The following is a 22,136-nucleotide window of genomic DNA, read 5'->3' as shown; positions in this document are numbered from 1 at the left end:
TGTGGGTCATGATCCAGACTGTTATTATATAAACACGAACCAGCAGATGGCTCGCAGGGTGTGATTTCCAGGTTTCAAATGCATGAATTTTGATTTGACTAAAGCCATTACTTTCAAGACATTTCAAAGGCAAAGCATAAGGCTGGCAATATTCCATATTTTTCAGTAAGAATAGAACGAAACCAACATTTCAATAATCCCATTTACAAGTATTGCCTGTGTAGCCAAGGCCTGATATAGTTTATTCCTCTGTGCCAGGGACCTCCGCTCCAAAAACTGGTAACAAGACAAGGTCAAAACCTAGTGTATGGCTGGACTGCGTATGGTCAAGTGCGAAATTTAGGAAGTAGTTGACAACTGCTGTGGAACCACTGTAAACAACTACTTTCAATGGAAATTAGCTAAAGCCGGCTCGAGAAGTCGCCAAATGTTGCTTGATGAGGTAATACACTCATCAGCATATTCATGACGTCATCACGCCATATTTGCAATCTGCCTAGTGTCAGCTGGTTTCAGCCCTTTATCAGTTTGATTGTCTCCTACTCCCTGTGCTCACATACACGGTATTTTAATACACCTGAATTCCCAATAAAGCTTTTTCATTTGCCTGTTTTTCTGTGTCTGGGGCGGCTGGCACCAGCCACTGGTGCTACTGGTTTCTGTTGTCAGACAACGGAACAGGTCTGAAGTAGTGACTGAAATGCGGCCCATTGAGACTACATGTGAGCCAGCAGTCACTTCCAAGCCGCTTCCAAGCCGCCGCTCTGCACTGCTAAGATCCTGATTTTATAACTGTGTCGTCGTCGTCTGACAACATCACCATACACGTAAGTTAAATACAATGGCGGTGCTGTGATTTCAGCTATATTTACCTGTAAAATGATCACTCACAGAGAAAGTTGGAAGCTCATTCACGTCTGTGAAGCTGAAGTGGGGTCAACTGAATGAGACTCATAGAGAGGTGTGCCTGCAGATGGAAAGCCCGACCTCGTGCTTGCGGTGCAATGCCGCCGACTCTCATCTACAGCAAGTAGCCAAGGTTTGTTCAAAAAGTTGCAAACTTTGTCACTGGGCGCCTTTTTTGAAACAAAGTTGCTAAAGTGATCTGAAAAGTCGGTAGCTCTAGCAACAAAGGCGCTAAATGAAATAATAGTAACTGTTCACGCCAGTTCATTTTGAAAGAACAATTGCCCACTCCAACACTCCAACACTCAGCTGGCCGACCAATGGTGTAACTTCATCACGCACGCAATTCTATCAGTCACTCACTCCCTTGCTCAGTCACTCATTCGGGGATGTAGCGCTGGACCGTTCTAGCCAAAAACCCATCACTGAGCCATACCGTTGCACTGGGTTCACCTTAAACTGTACTAGCTTAGGTTTACAGTAGCTTTAATGAGACACTCTTTGATCCTCTCTATCCCCTCAACCCACAGCTCATCAGAAATCTCAGAACCAGTTTCCTTACTCCCGGCCTCCCCGAGATGACTTGAGAAGGTGAGATCTTTAAAGGGATCTACAAACCAGAATGTGATAATGTGTCAAACCGAACAAGAGGCTGCTTAACAACATTTCTGACTTGCAAGTAAGGAAAGAACTTACCATAAGGTACACCAAATTTATACTGCAGCCTGTCTAAAAGGGGTCCCTGAATGTAAATAATAAGGCGAACAATGGAGTAATTTATAATGCTGCTTTCTTACTATGCCTCAATTTCAAGCCAGCTCAGGTTATATCAAGTCTGCCAGACCACCATCACTGTAAAATTACACGCCCGGTAGTAACGCACAAAAACTGGGAGGGGTTTTTGTAAATGTTCTTTCATAAATGTGAGGGGATTTATACACACTTTCTTGAACACATGTTTTCCTTACACAGGCCTGGCTGCCTTATCCTCTGTGGTGTTTTCACTGTGACACTGCAATTTCAGGTTCCAGTGAATTTTTCCTAAATTCCGTTCCAAATAGGGCTGCAACTAATAATTGATTACTACTACTTATCTTAGTGATTAATATAGATTAAGAAAATTTACTCTATGTGTCTACATGTGTAACTGTTATGTTTGATATTATTTCCATCTTACTTCTGATCTGCTCTCAGTTCCTCTCAGCATGAACACCAAAATAAGGATGTGAAACCTGTAGCTTTTTCGTAACATATAATGTAAGCAGCTACACAGATGGACAAAATAACTCCTTACAGTATAACACAGTCCAGCAACACCACAAAAATATAACCTCAGAAAAAGAGCTCACTCAATGTCTCTCAAACAGTCACCAAAAAGCAGAACATTACGCGCTTAACTTGCTTGGTTTATGGTGCAGGGGTGGTGGAATGCATGCCATCAAACAGCTATAAATCTCATTGTGTTTGGTTTTCAGCAAAATATGACCCACTTCCATCTGGCCGTTTTTTTTGCAATTTTGATATGCATAGCCACTGCCTTTATTCATGTCTTCAGTCACAAACATTTTCTTTCTGGAGGATGACAACACTGTCACCTCTCATCGCCTTTCGGTAGATTGCTATCAGGTCCAGGAGCAGGAGGCAGAAAACACTGCTTCACAATGAGAAACAAAAGGAAGTGATTCATGAGTCAGAATGTCCTTATCGTCTTGACTTTATATGAAAAGTTATACCTTTACCTTAACCTCTAACCCTGTATCTTTTTTGCAGGAGATACGTGCTATAAACTACATACTTAAAAAAAGAATAATTTTTCAATAATTAAGGTATTAGTACTTTAACCTGCCACCTCCTTGTAAAAGCCAAAGATCGAGCAAATAACATCTGAGACTTACCACTGGGGATTTTCATGTTGGAATAGTTGCTCCAGGAGCCATCCGTGTACATCACCGGAGGACTGACAGTGTACAGGCTGAAATGGGGTTTTGTAGCTGAAATGCGATTACAGAGAGAAAACAACCAGTCTATATTTACCTTTTACCCCAGTTCAGATTAAATTTAGGTCACACTACAGTTGTAAATGAGTGTTTTGATGGGAGTAATCACAGTAACCAAGTGCTATGCACAGTAACCTGCTTGTTACTGGGCTTAGTCTCACACATGGCAGCGTGTGGGGTGGTTAGAGGAGGCCCCGCTATCGCAGGAAATGGTTTAAAATATTTTGATACAGAGCAAGTTTAGATTCCTGAGACAAAATCTGATGCAGTGGAGTTACTATTTCCTCACATGGCATAAGACCCTGCTCCAAATGTATTGTAAATACAGTGCAAGTAGATCGCATATGCAACTGCCTGTATGACCAAGCGAATGGCGTGAAATTTGATCCAAGTACTGTCCGAGACTGTACACAAGTTTTACACTGGGCACAAACCAGTTCAGTCTCATTCTTTGCAGGTTTTCATTGTGCCTCGTGTCTTTCAGGTAGTACTTTTCCCTTCTTTACTAAGCTCAAGAAAGCTGCACGGCCAATAAAACTGTGCCAACCATTAGCTCAGTCAATACCGGTAGTTTTCTGCTGTGTTAACTTCTACTCCAATTAATACACAGATCGAGTAGTAGTCAATAGTTCAAAGTGTGGCACTGACACAAAAACACTGTTGAGCTAAGCAGATTAAGCTAGTCTTCATTATTATTAATCATTTATTTTATTTTTTATTTTGAATAAATAAGTCTCTTAGACTCACAGTTAATCAGTGCCACAAAATCCTAATGATAACCACTGTGTTTCAGTGTTGTAAAGCAACAATCCATGAAGTCAAAGGGAGGTCACTGCTTTTTATATTGATTGTACAGTAAGTAGTACAGTGCAGAGCCAAACCCACAGGAATCATATGCTACGTATTTGTCATAGCCCCAAAAAAAACTCTACAAGCAGCTCAGAGCTTATTGTATGTATGCAGAAGGTTGCTTTACCATCTGTATTATTGTGCATTTTTGTTTTCTGTAAATACAGATGGAATTACGTTGATGTTTATATTTTTAATTTTGTTTTTTTTTGTTTTTAGTGCACCTATTAGAAACAGGGGCCCATCTGTGTCAGTGAACAGGAATCAGAACATTCTCGGTGTCTCTCTCCTGAGGTTGGATTCATTCATCTCATCTAAATCCTTTAGCTTTGGGAGCAACAACTCACCGATTTCCATTACGTCCATCTTAAAGGGGTCTGAAGTGGCGTTCCCAAGGGCATTGGAGGCCACCACTGTCAGGTAGTAATCGACCCAGATGGAGGTGTGCTCCTTGTCAAAGAAACAGGAGTTCCTCCCTGCCGCGCCTTCCCTCCATTCTGTACGTAGACAAAACAAGACCTTTACTGACCAGGATATGGGTGAACACTGCTGACGGCATTTTGCTTGCATATGCTTACAACATTGTATAACTGTGCTGTGGGCAGTAAATACCTGTTAGTTCTTAATAAACAAGCACAGGGCTCAACTAATGGTGGCTTTATACCATGGACGGATTATGAGACAATGGGGACAAAGATGTAAAAGGCCCCCCACCTCTCCTACATAGGAGCAAGACACCCAGATTGAAAGAAATACAAAACAGCTACAAATGACGCAGCCGTTTTATGTCTGTTTGTGGTCTTTTCGTTTCTCTTTGTGGTTGTTTTGGTCTCCGTGGTCATTTTGTGTCACAGTGGTCGTTTTGTGTCTCCCTGTAGTTGTTTTCGTTTCTGTGGTCATTTCGTGTCTCTCTTGTGTCTCTTTGTGGTAATTTTTTTGTCTCTTTTTCTAGTCCTTTTGTGTCTCTTTGTGATCATTTTGTATTTCTTTGTAGTAATTTTGTGTCTTTTTGTTATTGATATTTCACTGGGTATGTGAAAACTTCTAACAGGTGGTGGTGCTGGAGGAACAGTCAGTGGATCACCATAGTCATTGTGATTCACCTTCTGGGCACCATTAATGTCTGTACAAAATTTCATGGCAATCAATCCCAGGAACAGCTGTAAATGACAATTTCCTCTACAAGTGCAAAGTCTTCGAAAACTTGACAAGAATAAAATTCTGTACAAAAAGACAGAATCCTCTTTTTTTTTAACATGAAAATGGTCAGACTGAAAGTTATTGAATATCATCTATCAGTGAAAAAGTACCAAACTATCAGTATTGGCATTTTGCCCTCAGGCATGGGCGCGTAAAGGTCACACAGTGTTTGAAGTCTGCAGGGTAACTTGCACAGGAACAAAGATTTGTGCTCAGTCAGCCGACAAGAGAGATGGTAGTTTTTCACTCGCCTGTCTACCAGGGCTGGATTTAGCCTGTCTGCCCGAGGGGTGCCGTTGCCAGGGGGCGGTAAGGGAGTGCTTGCACTCGGGGCCCAGCACAAAAGCTCTGGTGGATTCTACAGCTTAGAAGAACCATCAGCGTGGGGGACGACATTAGCAGTTGAGTTGGGTGAAGCACATGACCTGTGTACTAATAAACAATACATATTTAACTAGAGCACACAGACACACAAACCAACAAACACTGAAGCTGAGCAGTTCCCTCTGAGGTTTGTGTTTTCATTTATCAACCAATCAGGTGTTAGAAGGAACACCTCCGTCTGGAGTGTTTGTGTGTGGCCTGGGGCGGAGCTCTGTCAATGACGGCCCTACCTTCAATTCCGCTCGGTGTGTGTGAAAACGTCACAAGAAGCACGGACAAAATAAACATAATTTGCTGTAGCACAAGTATGTGTTTTCTGCCTTCATATTGTGTTAGTCATCTTGCTACCCTTCAGAATTATCCTGGGACAGGAAAAAACAGAGAACAACTCATACCTGGCATTTGGGGCGTCTCAGGTATAATACGATACGATACGATATGAAGAAGAGTCCTTACATCATAACTGTGGTGTCGTGATGGAGAGGAGGGATTTGTTTCTCTCCACGACCCTGTCGACCTGAACACGGCCAGAAAGAGCAAGATGCCTCAATTTGACCCGATTCAATGTTTCCACACTGAGCAGTTTTCCACTGCAATTTGTGTCAAGTGGAGTCATAACTCAGTCAAATGTGAACACAGACATGATACACAGATTTTTAGATTCAATGGGACTTACAGTTTCTGACGATATCACTATCTCAGATGTCTATCCAGATAAACATACATAAACCCACTTGAAAATCGAAAAAAAACCCAAAACACTCCTTATTAATGCAGAATTGACCTGAGAATAATCACGTTTTTAAGTTTTGCCCAGTATCAAAGTGTCAGGGAAAGTTGTCAGTACATCCAATGGTACATAGCAAACATGAAATGTTAATAATGAGTTCGGCTTACTTAATTTTCCAAAATGTAAACAAATTCGGGCTAAAAAATTGGGGCTCCAGTTGTAGCCCACAGTGTCGCTCACTGAATCCATGGCAACAGTATTTGTTTTATATCTGGTCATATATGTATATATATATTTAAAAAAACACATTTAAAAAAAAACATTTAATGTAAAATTGTCAAAAATTATCTAAAAGACACAAAGAAACAAATAACGGTTATCGGAATCTAGCCTAGTTAACTAGCTAGCATTAGCAGTTAATGGACAAACTAGTGGTTTGTTAAAAATTTTAATTAACACAGTAGGTAGTAACTGAAAAATAATCAAATGCACAAGTCTGAAATGCAATTACAAATACAAATACAAAGCACTTTTAAGGTTTAATCATTGAGTTGAAACACTACATACAACTGCCAATTGCAACTTTCTATGGGCCCCAAAAGCCCCAGGTTCATGCCATATCATTTAGGGCTACATAATTTGATTAATCGCATATTTGTTTGAAATTTGCTCGTCTTAAGTACGGTATCAACTATGACGGTTCCTGCATCTTGTGCCCCTGGTCTTGAAGAGGGATATCTAGTTTTAAGACATTAACTGTTATGCTTTATCACATTGCTTCTATTTTTTTCTGTTTGTCAAGTGAAAGAAAATCTCAGGCAAGGAAGTATTTTTCAGACATAGGAGTACCGTAAGGAATCAGCAGTTACTTTCATTATCGATACATCTGACAGTTATTTTCTATAATAATCGACTGATTTTTCAGTGTATAAAATGTCAGAAAATACTCAAAAATGTCCATCTTTACTCCCCAAGGCCCAAGTTAACATATTTTAATTGCCAAACCCAAAGACCCAAAGATTCTGAGTTTACTCTCATAAAAAACTGGGAAAACTAGCAAATAGTCACGTTTGAGTAGCTGGAACAAGTGGATTTTTACCATTTTTAGGGAAAAAAAATAACTTACTCTTAAACAATTAATCAATTATTGCCAATACATTTTTTGTCAGTCGACTAATTGATTAATCATTTTAGCCCTGGAGTATTGCTTGGTTTCTGGGTGGCCACGGGAAGTAATGAAAACTGCAATGCATAGTAGGAGCCAATAGTGGCTCAGCAACAATTTTTTGCGCTGGGGCCTCTTCAAAGGTTAATCAGGTCGTATGTAGCTCGGCAAGCAAAATACGACTAAAAAGTGGCATAGGCCTCAGTTCTACCACAGCTCTGGGCTTATTTCCCTATGAGTCAGGTAGCTCATTTGAATAGTGTGTAATTACTACAGGGTAGCAAAGGTTTAGTGGTAAAAAGTGATCTTTAAGCTCTTGACTTTAGGTTCTTTTTGGGCAACATGTTAGCCAAACGTTTTCCCTACAGGCTCTTATCTTGATGCATATATAATCTTTGTCAGAGGCTGCCCGCAGTCGTGTGGGGGGGAAAACCAAGACAGAGCAGTAGGTGTGTCTGTATCACTTCAATCATTTTTTCCAGGAAGTAGACTTTTTTCCTTTTTTTTTTTTTTTTTTTTGTGTGTGTTTTGTCTTGAAGTGAATTATCGCCCGATGGTAATACGAGTCTCTCCGGTCTGACAGAAACGCGCTAGATGCTAGACTTTTTCTCGCTGGCTGCCATGTCGGATTCTTTGGACCGGTCCACAAAGATCAACCTGTTGAAGGAGCCGGTCGTGAGGAAGCTCTGCGAGGTGTTGGACAAGTCCAGCAGCAAAGGATGGCGAAAACTCGGAGAGATAGTCGGCAACGAGAGGCGGGTTAAAGTCAGGTGGGTTGACAAATGGGTCCGACCGTATCCTGCAGACAGTCACCGTAATGGGCTGCAGTTGTGATACTGTAGTCGGCGGTGCTGTCCTAAATAATACAGAGAGGTGTTTTGTGTTATTTAACAACAGGCTAATAATATTAATAGTACGGAGAATACTTTCCACATACTCACCTATGCATAGAGGCTCTGAAACAAATAAATGTATAACTCCAAGTAAATGAAACTAGGGCTGCACCTAATGATCACTTTCATTCTGAATGAATCTGCCAAATATTTTTCTGCGATTTACTGGTTAATGGTTTTGTCTTTAAAATGTCAGAAAATAGTGGGAAATGTCTTCAAATGTCTTTTTTTTTTGTCACATCTGATTAACAGTCCACCTGAACAGGTGTTCATTTTACTGTCCTACATGACAAAGAAGAGAACAGTGAAGTCTTTTTCACTTTGTGTAATTAATATTTAGAGCTACTGACAAGCTGAGTTGTTTTTTGACTCATACCTCTGGCATATGACGTGCTGTCGTTCCCCAGCTCCAACGACATGGAGATGTGCTCTCTGAAGGTGCTGGAGGTGGAGGGCAGCCCGAGCCGCATGCTGCTGAGGCTGATGGGAGAGCGAGGCTGCACCACGGGTCACTTGATGGACTACCTCCAAACTCTGGGCAACTCAGAGGCCGTGCAGTGCCTGAAAACGTCAGGTACAGTGGAACCGCCCCCGGGCCTGTTAGTATGTTGTCTGGCGTCCAACGGAGTTTGATCTTTGTTCTCTGTGTTGTGTTTTTAAGCTTAAAGGGGAATTTATGATTCACATCACAGTCTTCATGGAATTTTATCAGCAACTGAATACTATGAACACCACTGAATTTATTGCACTGAAATCTTTGCCAGTCTGGACAGTTTTTGCCAGCTCAGAGGTCGGACCGATTCCCTTCAGGCTTGATTGCTTTCCCTTGGTGTACCTGACGTTCAGAACTGAATTTTGTACCCTGAATTTTAGCGTCTGAATTTGACCAGGCGCAAAGTTAGGTCCGTAAGTATTTTGGACAGTCAGACAATTTTTGTAATTCTGTCTCTGTACGCCACCACAATGGGTTTGACACAAAGCCATCAAGATGTGATTGAAGTGTAGATTTCAGCTTTAATTAAAGGGGGTTTAACAAAAATATCACATCGACTGTTTAGGATCTACAGCCATGTTTGTACATAGTCCCTCATTTTCAGAGGCTCAAAAGTAATTGGACAAACTTAAATAACTATAAGGATTATTTTTTATACTTTTTTATACTGAAAATCCTTTGCAAACAAAACGTGCCTGATGTCTGGAACCCATGGGTCCATATATGGCTTGATGGTGGTGGTTTACAGAGGAAAAGTTTGAACAGTGAGTCACTGTCCAAATACTCACATACCTAACTGTATGTATTAAGAATAAAGTTTTTGAAATTGCACAATTTGGGAATTTCAAAAAGTGAAATTCACACCACATAAATTCAGAAAGGAGGTTTTTCAAAGTCAAATGTTTTAAGTGCGAAAAAGTTCAGTGGCATTTAAATTTCAACACTAAGTATTCAGTAGTGATTACATTTCAAAATTTGGTATTGAGTTGCTGATATAGTAGAAATGGTTTTGGCAGGTTTGCCGCCAGTGCAGCAGTGTACAAGCCTGTCAGTGTTCAATCAGTTTGCGTTTTTTGAAAGAGGACACATATGATTATGTTTAAACTGCAGAATTGTATTACTGGTGGGGTGGTAATGACAGTATTGCTTTTAAACACTTTTGGGAAACTAAAACTTCGTCTTAACCCACTTGGGTGACTTTAATATCTATCGATCCATCCATTAGCTGCATGTCTTATCCTTTTGAAGGTCACATTGGGGCTGGAGCCAATCCCAGATACACATTCATTTTAATATGAAACAATAAATGTAGGCTTTACACAGAAGCTGTCTGTCTTTGCTGTGGGTATTACCCATCTAAAATCAGTGTACCGATATAAGACAAAGTGGGAATTAACAGTGCAAGTCTCCTGAATGTTCAGCCCTGCAGATTCTCATTCAGCCCCAGTCAGTGGCTCTTATATCTGGCCACAATCTGCGCCTCAGCTGCCACGCGATGGGCAAATCTCCAGTACAGTACCAGTGGTTCAAGAGTAAGGAAGAGGCGAGTATGACCCTCCCTGATACAACCAAACACACACACGCATACAGACACACACACACACACACACACACACACACACACACACACACACACACACACAAGTAAGTTGTTTGTGTTAAGACCTCTTTGTGTCTGTTGTGTTTTAGTTTCTTTTTTTGTTTATGCTGAGATTATGAGTGATTATTAGTTATTTTGCGTCACATCCTCTTCTTTCTTCATACCTTTGTTCTTTTGTTAAATATTTTGTCAGAAACGTTTGTGACTGTTCACCAGTATCCCTGAAATTTATTCGCTAAAACAGTAGGGTCTGGCCACAGCACTTGAAGGAAATTTACAGGAGAAAAAAAAAGAAGGGAGTGATATTCCTGCTATTGGTGTGCCAAATTCACAGGTTTAGGCTTGAAATCTTCGTCACTGATACTCCATCTTCCTGGCTCAGATACCCAAAAACAAAGCAAATGCCTACTCATGACTCTTTGCTGTGTCTATAATACTACAGCTTTATGAACTTTATCGTCCCTTTCTGGGTTTTCGTGGCCCTGTTAGAAGCTTAGATAAAAATCTTTACCTGCACTTAAACTTACCTGCAGTGTCAAAAGGTGGATTAAATACATAAACTCTTCTCTTCTGTAGTTTAGCAGATTAAATCTTGACAAAATAGTTCTGACTATCATCCATCCTTTCTTCCCGCAGTGAGGGAGCCGGGCGTCTAAACAGGCTCGTAATTTTAAAAATCACAAAAATACTCACATTATAACCTTCGAATCTGCTGCATTTTACGTTAAACATAAATGTCGAGCCACTGAAAGCAAACTGGACACAGTCATCTAATCACTGTTCCCCTTCTCCACTAGCATCTGAAACAATTTTCCTTAAACCCTGCCATCGAAAATTTCTAAAGGGAACAGTAGCATTCTGTATCTTTGAATTTGAACATTTTCATGCACAAAATTTGCACGTGTGGATTGCTCGGCCCTGAATAATGTTTTCTTCGCAGCTTGGCAAAACCTCTGAAACTGCATTTTGGCATTCATGCTGGGACACTAAAACCCTACATCGCTGCTCATGTGTTCGATGAGATACACTGGGATACAAGACAACTTCTGAAAAGAGTAGTAGAGTAGTAGTACTAGTAGCCGAGAGTGAATAAGAAGCGGGGATAAGGAAATGAGATTTGCTTATTGGTAAATATGATTCACATTTCCACAACCTCAGGTGTCAAACAGCTTCTCCCCAGACCTGGTGATAAGTCCAGTCCACCTGAAGGACGCCGGCTTTTACATTTGTAGGGTCAACTGTGGAGATACTTTTGAATTCAGCCAATGGGCTCAGGTGGACGTCCTGAATGTCACGTCATGTGGTAAGATATTGCAGGCATTAGAGTCTCATTTGTCACAGCTGTTTCCTTCTTCATGTTCTCTGTCTGTACATGTATTTTCATTTTTTCTCTTTACACTTGAACTGCTTTTGTTGTTTTTTTACATATTCTTGAGGTGTCAGCATCAGTTGCGGGACTAGACATGTAATTGGACCCGTGACTCTAGTACCTTTCCCAACACCAGCTGAAGCAGAAATCTTCTAACTGGATGCAGTAGATAATGACCTAATGATGTCACGTCTGCCCCCCAGCACCAGGGCAGAGTTACCATTCCCTAGACGGTCGGCTGAAGTTGGTGATCCAGCCTCAGTTCCTGCGGCTACATGTCGGGGAAACCCTTCAGCTGGAGTGTGGAGCCGTGGGACGGCCAATCCCTCGATACCAGTGGCACAGAAATGGAGTCCCGATCCTCAACGGCACAAAGAGGAAATTCATGGTGAATGAATTAGATGTTACTGTTACAAAAATTCTTTCTTGTTTGGAAACTGTTTTCTCTGCTTATAGTTGTCAGAAGTTAAAACGCATGAACTGGTATCTGTTTTGCTCCCAGACATTGGAGTTTACTTTTGCAGTTCACGTAATTGTTGACAGTCACCCTTGCTCACTAATCAAAGATCTAGATCTTTTTCTAGGGAACAAGGCGCCATAAACAGTGTCCGTGCTTTTCAGATCCCTCACGTGATGCAGGATCACCACGGCAGGTATCGCTGTGAGATCAGCAGCAGCACTGAGAGAATGTGGACCAATGAAGTTGATGTTGTCGTAGGTATGTCACACTTCGGTACATTTTTTGACGCTATAATTACAGCCCAGTAAAACCAGCTCTGTTGTCATTATGTCTGAGTGATTATTTGCTCTGTTCTTGACTGAAAGCACCAAGGATATCTGTCCAGATTTCAGGGGCAATGGAGTTCTCTGAAGGTAGAGTTGAAAGGCCTGATACACGGCTTATTAAATGGCAATTAGCTGCATGCAACTGTTAATCATAACTTTGCTCAAAACCCCAAATAGTTCCTGTAACTGCATGTGGGTCAGGACCCAGATTATTATTATTATGTTAACACTACCCAGCGCAAGGTTCACAGGGTTTCATCTCCAGGTTCCACTTGCATACATTTTGATTTGACTAGTATAATTGTTTTCAGGAGGGTAGTAGTCTATATTTGTCTTTCTGTCAACAAATCCCATGAAAGGACCAAAACCAACACTGAATTGATCTTGCTAAGCTAATCCTATAGTATTATCTGTGTATCAAAGCCACATATAGCTTATTCCTCTGAACTGAATTGTTGTTTATTTGTTATAATAAACACGGTTTATTTTGCTTCAACCCCACCTATGCCATCCTGGTACTGCTGTAAATACTCACTAGACCACAAAATGTGTATTAATATGCAGCTGAAAATCGTCTCCAAGAAAAGCCCAAATTTCTCCTGTTTGTGTAACGTTTGCTAGAAACTACAGCGCCCAGCTGTTTTAGGAAATTACGGAGCCTTTTTCAAAAAAGAAACCACGTATGAATGACCTAACTATTAATGTGATTCGTGGGAACCAATGAATTTGAGGCTAGCGCACGCAGGGTAGGGAAGTAGTGAAAAAATACAGAGAGATGGACTATCTGACTGCTGGCCTTTCACAGGATTTGTTGAAGATGAGAAAAACATAGAATAATGCCTGTCTTAATCTGTAAATTGAATTATGATAAATTGATTCGACATCTCTACTGCTGTTGCTGTGAGGCTTGCCTTCCTTTTGATCATTTTTTCACGAATCAGTAGAACATTTTTCTAAAAACAACTGAAAAATCTTATGTGATGGTGATGTATTTATATTTTTGATTCCTAGATGATGTTTACGCCATCGGAGGAAGTAAGTGTAACTGTACTCTTCAAATATTTATACATACTTTCTATTCAAACGCTATATTCTATTTTGCTTGCTATATGATCCTTTATTGTGTGTTTATTTCAGGTTCCAGTGAACTTTTCCTGAATAGTATTCCAGGACAACTTTATGGTGAGTGTCTTTCAACACGCCTCTTTAAGTGTAAGTGAATTATGAATCGATCCCTGTGCTATCGACTGTGTGTTTTTTCTACATATTTTAGAAATGAACATAGCTGATGCATGGGTTCCTGTGAGCCACACGTCAGCTGTGTTTTTGAATTTCTTCCTCACTTGTAACATATGAAGCAGTACGTCATGAAAAGTAGGATATAGAGTCAAAGCAAGACAAAAGGATACAAAAAGACAACGATCAACACACATTTAATAGACTGAATCCATGTCGAGATGGGTCAATGTGGGAAGGAGAAAAACCTAAATAAATCCTCGCCAACACAGACTGCTTTAAAAGTTTGTGTAGAGTTGAACTAATACCTCTGGCAGCTTCAATAAAAAACAACATCCTTGAGCCCCACCAGATCTTCTGCAGGACAACTCTCGTATTGTAATGTGAAGCACTATTTTGTTCCGTCATCCGGCTCAGTACATATCTTGGTCACAATTCTTTAATAACACATGTTATGGCTCCTTGTCAAAAGATATTTGTTTCTGTTATGTTATGTGCCAATATATATTTATTGAGTTTTCAAACTGTCAGATATTGACATCAGTAGTGGCCTGTAGTCTCATTTATTTTGTCCTCCTCCTGTACTTGTAGTTCAGCCAGTGAACTGACTTTAGCAGACTCTGTTAAATAGACAGTGAAAGAGTTTGCAACCAGAAAGTCTGTGGTAACTGTGGTGTTTTTTGTTTTTGTTTTTTTTTAGTGATACTTTTATTTTTATTTTCTATTATATTCGTATGTACAGTATGTATTCTACATCGGAGAGAACCTCAAAATACACGGTACGGTGATTGGAGATCATTGTGTTAAAGCCACAGTATTGTCAAGGACACTTTGTACTCCTCGCAGCAGACTGGACTTGATAGCTATCGCAGTAAACACTGCCTTCTTGAGAATTATTTTATGTTTCCAATTCCCCTTTCAGTTCTAAAAGATGCTTCATTGATGCACAGTATCATGCACGAGTTTTTTTGAGTTTTTCTCCCGCTCCCATGTCAACCCCCCAGCGACTGACAAAGTGGCCCTGCTGATCGGCAATCTGTCCTACCAGAACCACCCGCAGCTCAAAGCTCCCATGGTGGACGTGTACGACCTCACCAACCTCCTGCGGCAGCTAAACTTCAAGGTGGTTTCGCTGCTGGACCTCACGGAGTCAGAGATGAGAAACGCTGTTGATGAGTTCCTGTTGCTGCTTCACAAGGGAGTCTATGGTATGTTGGGACTTAACATACCTCTGGGTGGTCCCCGCTATGGTCGTAGTTCCAGCCCATAAACCTACACAAATTTTGTTTTAGGGGATAAACTTGGGTTCGATTACAATACACTAACTGTTGCCCAGTCAAAACGCGGTGGGTGAAGGCAAGTAAAACTGAATAATAAAGCCTTTACTTATCCTCACAAAAGATGAATATATGAAAACTTTGTCATTTAAAAACATTTTCACATTTATTCTCTTTAAACACAATTATGAATAGGTGTTCTGCCCTTTCCTGTTCAATGGTATGGAGGCATAAGTTTACATTGACATTAAAACTGTAAACAAGTTTGCATTAGACTTGGATTACGGAGGCAGTGAAAACGCATTTAACCCCAAAACTTTACCATTTTAAACTTTTAAATGAAGAGTCTATGTACTGTATAGTGTACATCAGTGTTGACTCTAAATTTCTGGATTGTAGTCCCTTGATGTAAGGAGAAAATATTCATTAATGCAAAGTTTTTGAAATGTTGATACCAAATCGACCCCAGTCAAAGGAGTAGTTTGTGTAAACTAGCAGCTGTAAGTATTTCCTATCGCAGAGGACTGCCTCAGACCTCATTTGGGTTTTCATAGACTCTTGAAAGCCAGAATTTGGTCTTCTATAGCCAAGCTACTGCGCTGAAGTGAACACTTCCCTCTTTAGGTCTGCTCTACTACGCTGGTCATGGATATGAGAACTACGGCAACAGCTTCATGGTGCCCGTGGACGCGCCAAACCCGTACCGGTCAGCCAACTGTCTATGTGTGCAGAGCATCCTTAAACTGATGCAGGAGAAGGAGACGGGCCTCAATGTTTTTCTGCTGGACATGTGCAGGAAGAGGTGAGTCCTGGAGTCGGTGGGTCAGTCTCTTTAGGTTATTAAATTTCAATCAATCAAACATTGTTTGTTTATCACCTTTTGCACAGGTTAGTGCAATTCAAAGTGTTCTACAGAATGACTGACGAGCTGAAGACAGTTCAAATGTAATGAATTTACATGATATACAAACTTATATTTGTATATCACCAATGTCAAGAGCAAGTATGGGTAGGGAGTGTAAGGGTCAGATCCACAGAACTCCCAAAATATTACTAAATATTAATATTACGAATGCAACCAGAAGGGTAAAAATCGAAACCTAAAGGTCCCCGGCCACAAGCGAACCAGGGATGTTGTTGCTATGTTGTATGCACCTTACGCGTTTGGCTACAAGGGCACACCTTTGATCTTATGTGCATTACAGCTGCAATGATTAGTTGATTCAATTAGTCAATTAGTCAATCAGCAAGTATTTGATAACTGAACAATCCTTTTGATCATTTTTTCAGGAAAACTGCCAAATATTAGCTGGTTCCACCTTCTCAAATGTTTTGATCTTTTCATTCATGATAGTAAACTGAATATTTTTGGGTTTCGGACTGTTGGCCAGAAAAAACATTTGACAAGACATTTGTGACCTTGGGTTGTTGGGTTGTGGGAAATTGTAACGTGCATTTGTCAAAATAGTCATTCGTTGCAGCATGGCACGACAGGTCCTTTAAGGAATTATTTTCTCTCCATCATAGAGCTGTTAGGGATTCATCACCTTGGTCTGGATCCCGGAAGGTTTATAGATTTATTCATTTTCCAGGAATATCCACGATGACAGCACTCCGAACATCGTCCTGAGGGTTACAGCCAACATTGTCTTTGGATACGCTACGTAAGTTTGGAACGCCGTTTATCACACAGAACTAAATTCACACACTTTTTCCTTTCTAGAACATCAAATGTTGTGTCCTTGGTTTGGCTGTGCAGGTGCCAAGATGCCGAGGCCTTTGAGCTGAGCTCCAGTGGCTTCACTAACGGTGTGTTTGTCAAGTTTTTGAAGAAGCGACTGCTGGACGATGAGAAGATCACCGTGGTGCTGGACAGAGTGGCTGAGGGTGAGACGGGAACAGAAACTCATTATATAACAACATCATATGCAGCCCTGCAAGAAGCACTGTCGTAAATAATGAATATTATGGTTCAATCGGAATATGTGTCATATATGCAAAGGTAAGATTATTTACAGTAGTTTTTGTGTGTGAAATCACAAGTTGTTCATCACTAAGAGCTATTAAAATGCATCTTAGGTAGAACTTACATATAAAAATGAATTTGTGACGATTAACAGGTTAACGTGAAGAACTATGATTTTTTTTTTTTTTTTAATTAAAAGACCATTATGCTGTGTTTGGTTGTGAAATTAGATTTTTTTTACAGTTACTGTGTTGCCCACAGGATGTGTTTATTTTCAATGAGAGGGTAAGAAAGTGAATTAATTTTGGCATTATTAATGTCATAATTAGCTTGCTTGTGGGGCTAATGGAGTTTCCCTTTCAATGCAGGGTAGATGAAGGAAAGTGGCTTAAGGTTGCTCTAAGATGCACTTACTATTAAATAATGAACAAGATATGTCTTAAACATTAGCTCAGGGTGGAAAAATTAAAATATTAAATGAAATGCTCGTCAAAGTGCTCGCCGCCTCCCTGCAGTGTTGCAAATGCTTGGACCCACTTTCAACTCATTTAATGGATTTTGGGATATTTTGGGAGGTGTTAAAGTCAAGTCGGGCCTTAGTTGGAATGCTGACATGTGATGTATAATTTCTTGTTTCCAGACATGGGTCAGTTTGATGCTACGAAGGGGAAGCAGGCGCTGGAGATCCGCAGTAGCCTGTCAGAGAGGAGAGCTCTGACCGATCCTATCCTGCCCGCCGACACCGCTGATCTTGCTCATGCTCAAAGCCGCCAGTGGGCAAAGGCTCACGGTGAGTTTGAGACACAAACTCCCTGCTTCATTTTTGAAATATTTACCATTTGTTATCACAGCGCTGGGAAGCCCCTATTTGCTGCCTGCGGCTCAGTACTGCACCCTCATTCAAATGTTGACTCTGGTTAATGTTGACCAAGCACACAATGCTCTCTCAAATTACACAACCATTGCACACACGGAGGCAGTCGCACTGTTGTTAGCATCTTGGTCGTTGATGACCAGACAGCAGGTTGGAGGAGTGAGAAAAAACCGAACACCGAATTATCGCGTCTTCCTCTTCTATCAGCTAATAAATATTTGCTTATGCAAAGACAAAAGCCAATAGGTTTTACTGGGGCGAAGATAACATTGATTCTGGTAGTTTTTGTGGTTATTCCAACCTGGTAGTTGGAAATATCACAACAACACTTTCAGGGGTGCTTTTCAGACACTTTGTAACAGTGGTTCCCAAGCAGTTTGGCTTGTGACCCCGTAAAATCACTGGTCGTGGCCTTAGTATTGACATGAGTAATGGTCAGTTCAACCAGATAATGGTTCCATCTCAGATTGGTGCAGGTCAAGGATTTTTAGTGACCTGAAGTGGTGAAAGTATCCAGTGTTTCACAAGACCCAGATTTATCTTGGGACCCTTGAGGGATCTCAACCCTCAGGCTGGAAATCTCAAAAACTTAAAAAAGATTTTAAGATTCAGAGACATTTTCTCCTTTTTCACATTTTGTGAAGGAAATTTAGTAGGAATTTCTGACTCACCATTTCTGAGCTAATGATTTATGACAGATGTTGTAATTTACAATGTTCTACTTAGTCACAAGCTCCTGCTCCAATAAAGCTCCACTTTATTTTAAGTCCCCCCGTTTCGCATTTCTAAGCACTATATAAACATTTAATAAATAGTTTGTATCTCACTATCATGTAGTTATAAGCACCCATAAGTGGAGGCGCAAAGGGGATTACATAACAGTATACTAATAAATGACAATATAGTAAAATGCTGTTGTAATAATATCATTAATAAACACTTAAAATGTCTTTATAGCTGCATACAACTACATTAGTGTGTTATAAACCATTTATTAAATGTTTGTATACCACTTATAAATGCCAAATAGGGGGACTTAAAATAAAGTGTTACCCAAAAAAGAAAATAGAGAACTTTTGTGCTTCTTTTTCAACAATTAAAGTAAATGGGCAGATATTTTTCTTTTAAAAATAAAATGACACTACAAGAGGACTTGGAAATGTAGCATGAAAACTAGCTGCATATTTTGAAACCCATCAAATGTGCAGTGTAGCACTTGCTTGAAATGTTTGTTTGTTTGTTTTTTGTTTTTCTTTACGTGATTCCAGAGCTTCCTGAGAGTATGAGTCTCAACTTCGACTGCGGGGCTCAGATCAAGTTGGGCTTCGCTGCCGAGTTCTCCAATGTGCTGGTCATTTACACTCACATCGTTAAGAAACCCCAGGACATGTCCGTCTGCCAAGCTCATGTCACTGACTTCTCAGAGGTCAGTATGTTGTCACGAACGCTGGTTATTAAACCCTTGCGACAGACCGTACCTGTGGGATGCTTTGGACTTGGTGTGATTGAGATGTTAAATAAGGCCTTTTTATGGGGTCAAGAGAGAGCATGGAATTTCTCATCTTTCTTACGAGTCTAACAGGAACCTTGTAGGAAAATTGGATAATTAATCAGAATTTCATTCAAATTCACTTTTTCAGTTAAGTTATAAACAAAGCAAAGCCACAAAATGCATGTACTGTAAATGCCACTAAAGTTATTTTGAGAGTGGATGTTTGTGTGTGTGTGTGTGTGCATACTGCACACTGCTACCTGCTTCCTTTCCTTATTGCAGGACCTTGACGTGGATCCTAAAGCGATGAACAGAGAGACTCCAGAGGAGACGGGGATCCACCTCCTGTCCAGCAGCCTGCCGCAGCACTGTCTCTACACCAGACTCAGCTCACTGCAGAAGCTCAGGGTAAAAACGCAACAAGCCACTTTGGCATATAATACTGTATAAAACCCTAATCTCTTTAAAAAGAAAACAAGCTTCGTGTTTATCCTTATGACCAGTTTTGTTTATAGGTTTCTCAGGTGTTTGTTTTTGAACAACATCACTGGAGAATTCATTCTGAGGGGAGCTTAAACGTGTGAGCCAAATTTTGTGCTCTTCCGTCTAGGAGATGTAGAGATATTTCAGTGCATAAAGGCAAACTTTGACCCGCTGGATGGTGCTAGATGAAAAGTCAGGGTTAACACCAAAGTCTCTAAGATTCACCCTCTGGGCAACATGAATTTCACAGCAATGTTTTCAGTAGTTGTTGAGTTATTTTAGTCTGACAGAGAGACCGGCATCACTAGAGCCACGCAAACGGCTTACTTTACTTTAAAAAAACAAAGCAAATTTTTACAAAGTGACACAGCAATAATCAACTTCTTACTCTGTCCTTTGTATTCACTTAACATAGAATATCTATTTTTCATGTGTCCGTCCTAAAAAAGTATTTGGTTATATTCATGTCAAAACAAGAGATTCTGGGTCATAAAAACAAAAAGAAGGATTCCATTGTCTTTACGAATTCTTTTATTTCTCCTCTAACTCCATGTGCAACAGGAGGAGCTGGTCTTCACCGTGTGCCTTCAGGGCACCTTCCCAGCAATGGACGATGATCCTGTCCACTGGACCAAAAGCATCAATATTGGAAAGCCACTGATCGCCCGACTGGACCTGCACCGGGCCATGCGGAGGAATAGCTGCCTGCAGACCTGCCTGATGCCCCACAGCCCGTCCCACAGCCCCTGTCACAGCCCCGGGCCTGAACACCGCCTCCAACTCCATCACGGGCTGCACCAGGCCCAGGACTACAGCCGCCTGTCCCCGCAGCAACACTACCTGGACGTCTACGAGTGTCTTCAGGGTGCAGTGGGAGGCTGTGGGGATTCCTGCTATGAAAATCTCAGCCAGTGTCACTATGAGCCGATGTACAACTCAGCCGGTGGGCTCTCAAGCTCGCCGGGCAGGTTCAGCATCCCTATAGAAGCCAGTGACGACATCACCGAGCTGCAGACTGTGTTCATCAACAGCCTGCAGCTTCAGCAGCAGTGAAACAGCCGCTGGGTATTATTCATATTTCTCAGAAGAGAAACTATAAATGTCTTTTAACAGTGTACCTGGAATACTGCTGCTCTTACTGTAACACGTTGTTATATTCTTAAACTTAAAAGCATTATTTGGCTCAACAAGCTGTATACTGACATTGTACTTAACACTTAAATTTTGTAAACAGTTTTTAAAGAAATGAAAAAGTACATTTCAGTAAACGGACAAGGGGTAATTGCTGCAATTGTTGTTTCGTAGAGCTGTGAATTTACCGATGTTTCTCTGACTTTTGCCAAACAGGAGAGCTACGATACACGGTGGCGTCAAGGTGAAACGTATCACAGTCCTCGTGTAAAAGTATTACACAGAATTTTTTCTATTTAAACTATGAGTCTGCACACAAAGCTTCGTTTGCCTTTAATTCAAGCGGAGCATTGTAAACAAACTACTCTGAAAGAAAATTTGCATTTGGTGAAGGAAACTGAGGCAGTGGGGGCTACCTCCACTATACGCTTAGAATAATTATCGGAAGCGATCAGACCTTTTGTCAAATAATAAACCTGAGCAGAGAAAGAGGTGGATGGAAATTTTGATCACAGACAGGGGTGGAAGAAGTATTCATATCCTTTACTTAAACGAAAGTACCAATACCACGATGTGAAAACACTCCATTACAAGTGAAAGTCATCGATTTAAAATTAATATTGATGCATCAGTGTGTAAGCAGCATTGTATTGTTGTAGCTGGTCGGGTGAGGGAATATTAACTCCTTTATATACAGATCAGTACTTTAGTCCAGAGGTGAAAGGGTCACCATGTAAATCGGAGGGGTCGTGAGATGATTAATGGAAGAGGGAAGAAGAAAAGTCGAAGTTCTGCAGCACAAATCTGTTTTCATTTTAAACTGGCTAAAAAAAGTGCAACCTGTTGACAACTCATAGACATTTGAAATGTGACAAGACACCCGGAGTGGACACTGCTTTCCTTGTAAGTGGTCACATGACAATCAGAAATATATTTTTTCTTTCTTACCCATTGAATCATCTTGTGACCCCCTCAGGTTTATGTCGGGACCCTCAGGATGGGAATCGCTGCTTTATAAGATTTTAAGATTATTCTGGTGACTTTTTTTGTCGGAAGTGACAATGAAGTTTAGCGGGGATGTCACACTCACCATTTCTGAGCTAATGATTTAAGACAGACACCGTTTTCCTTGTAATGTAATTTGCTGACTTCACAAAGAACGGATAGTATAGTTTTTTTTTTCACGTTTAAAAAAAAAAAATATTCCGTTCAGTCACAAAAAGACATACACAAAAAGACAACACTGAAAGAAACAATATAAGCTTATATATTTTATGTAAAATGTTAATTTGAGAACTAACTTGT

The 22,136-nt window shown here is 40.6% G+C and overlaps 1 protein-coding gene across 2 annotated transcripts; it reads left to right on the top strand.

Moving 5' to 3' along the window:
* The first annotated feature begins 7,409 nt into the window (after positions 1 to 7,409).
* On the top strand, positions 7,410 to 22,071 carry malt1 (MALT paracaspase 1). 2 transcript variants are annotated; one of them, XM_040154791.1, is made up of 18 exons: positions 7,410 to 7,680; positions 7,815 to 8,001; positions 8,532 to 8,698; positions 10,039 to 10,160; positions 11,376 to 11,520; positions 11,790 to 11,974; positions 12,208 to 12,304; positions 12,412 to 12,459; positions 13,384 to 13,407; positions 13,510 to 13,554; positions 14,613 to 14,816; positions 15,510 to 15,687; positions 16,478 to 16,549; positions 16,645 to 16,772; positions 17,492 to 17,641; positions 18,994 to 19,151; positions 19,500 to 19,625; positions 20,262 to 22,071. In XM_040154791.1, exons 2-18 carry the CDS (start codon positions 7,826 to 7,828, stop codon positions 20,751 to 20,753), a joined length of 2,517 nt encoding a protein of 838 aa, XP_040010725.1. In that variant the 5' UTR covers positions 7,410 to 7,680; positions 7,815 to 7,825; the 3' UTR covers positions 20,754 to 22,071. The 2 variants fall into 2 exon arrangements, with proteins under 2 accessions (XP_040010725.1, XP_040010726.1); XM_040154792.1 differs by lacking the exons at positions 7,410 to 7,680; positions 12,412 to 12,459 and having other exon boundaries at positions 7,768 to 8,001.
* Positions 22,072 to 22,136: the final 65 nt, after the last annotated feature.

The sequence above is a fragment of the Xiphias gladius genome, chromosome 19 (genome assembly GCF_016859285.1).
Source record: "Xiphias gladius isolate SHS-SW01 ecotype Sanya breed wild chromosome 19, ASM1685928v1, whole genome shotgun sequence".
In the NCBI taxonomy this organism is placed as follows: Eukaryota; Metazoa; Chordata; class Actinopteri; order Istiophoriformes; family Xiphiidae; genus Xiphias; species Xiphias gladius.
The sequence above is the reverse complement of the archived record's forward strand: the minus strand, read 5'-3'. Positions and strand labels throughout refer to the sequence as shown.

Bases quoted from the DNA above. Each gene is read 5' to 3' on its own strand.
- malt1 (XM_040154791.1), top strand. From the start codon at position 7,826: ATGCTAGACTTTTTCTCGCTGGCTGCCATGTCGGATTCTTTGGACCGG. The intron at 15,688-16,477 runs GTGAGTCCTGGA...TTCATTTTCCAG, and splicing joins CTGGACATGTGCAGGAAGAG to GAATATCCACGATGACAGCA. The intron at 16,550-16,644 runs GTAAGTTTGGAA...TTGGCTGTGCAG, and splicing joins ATTGTCTTTGGATACGCTAC to GTGCCAAGATGCCGAGGCCT.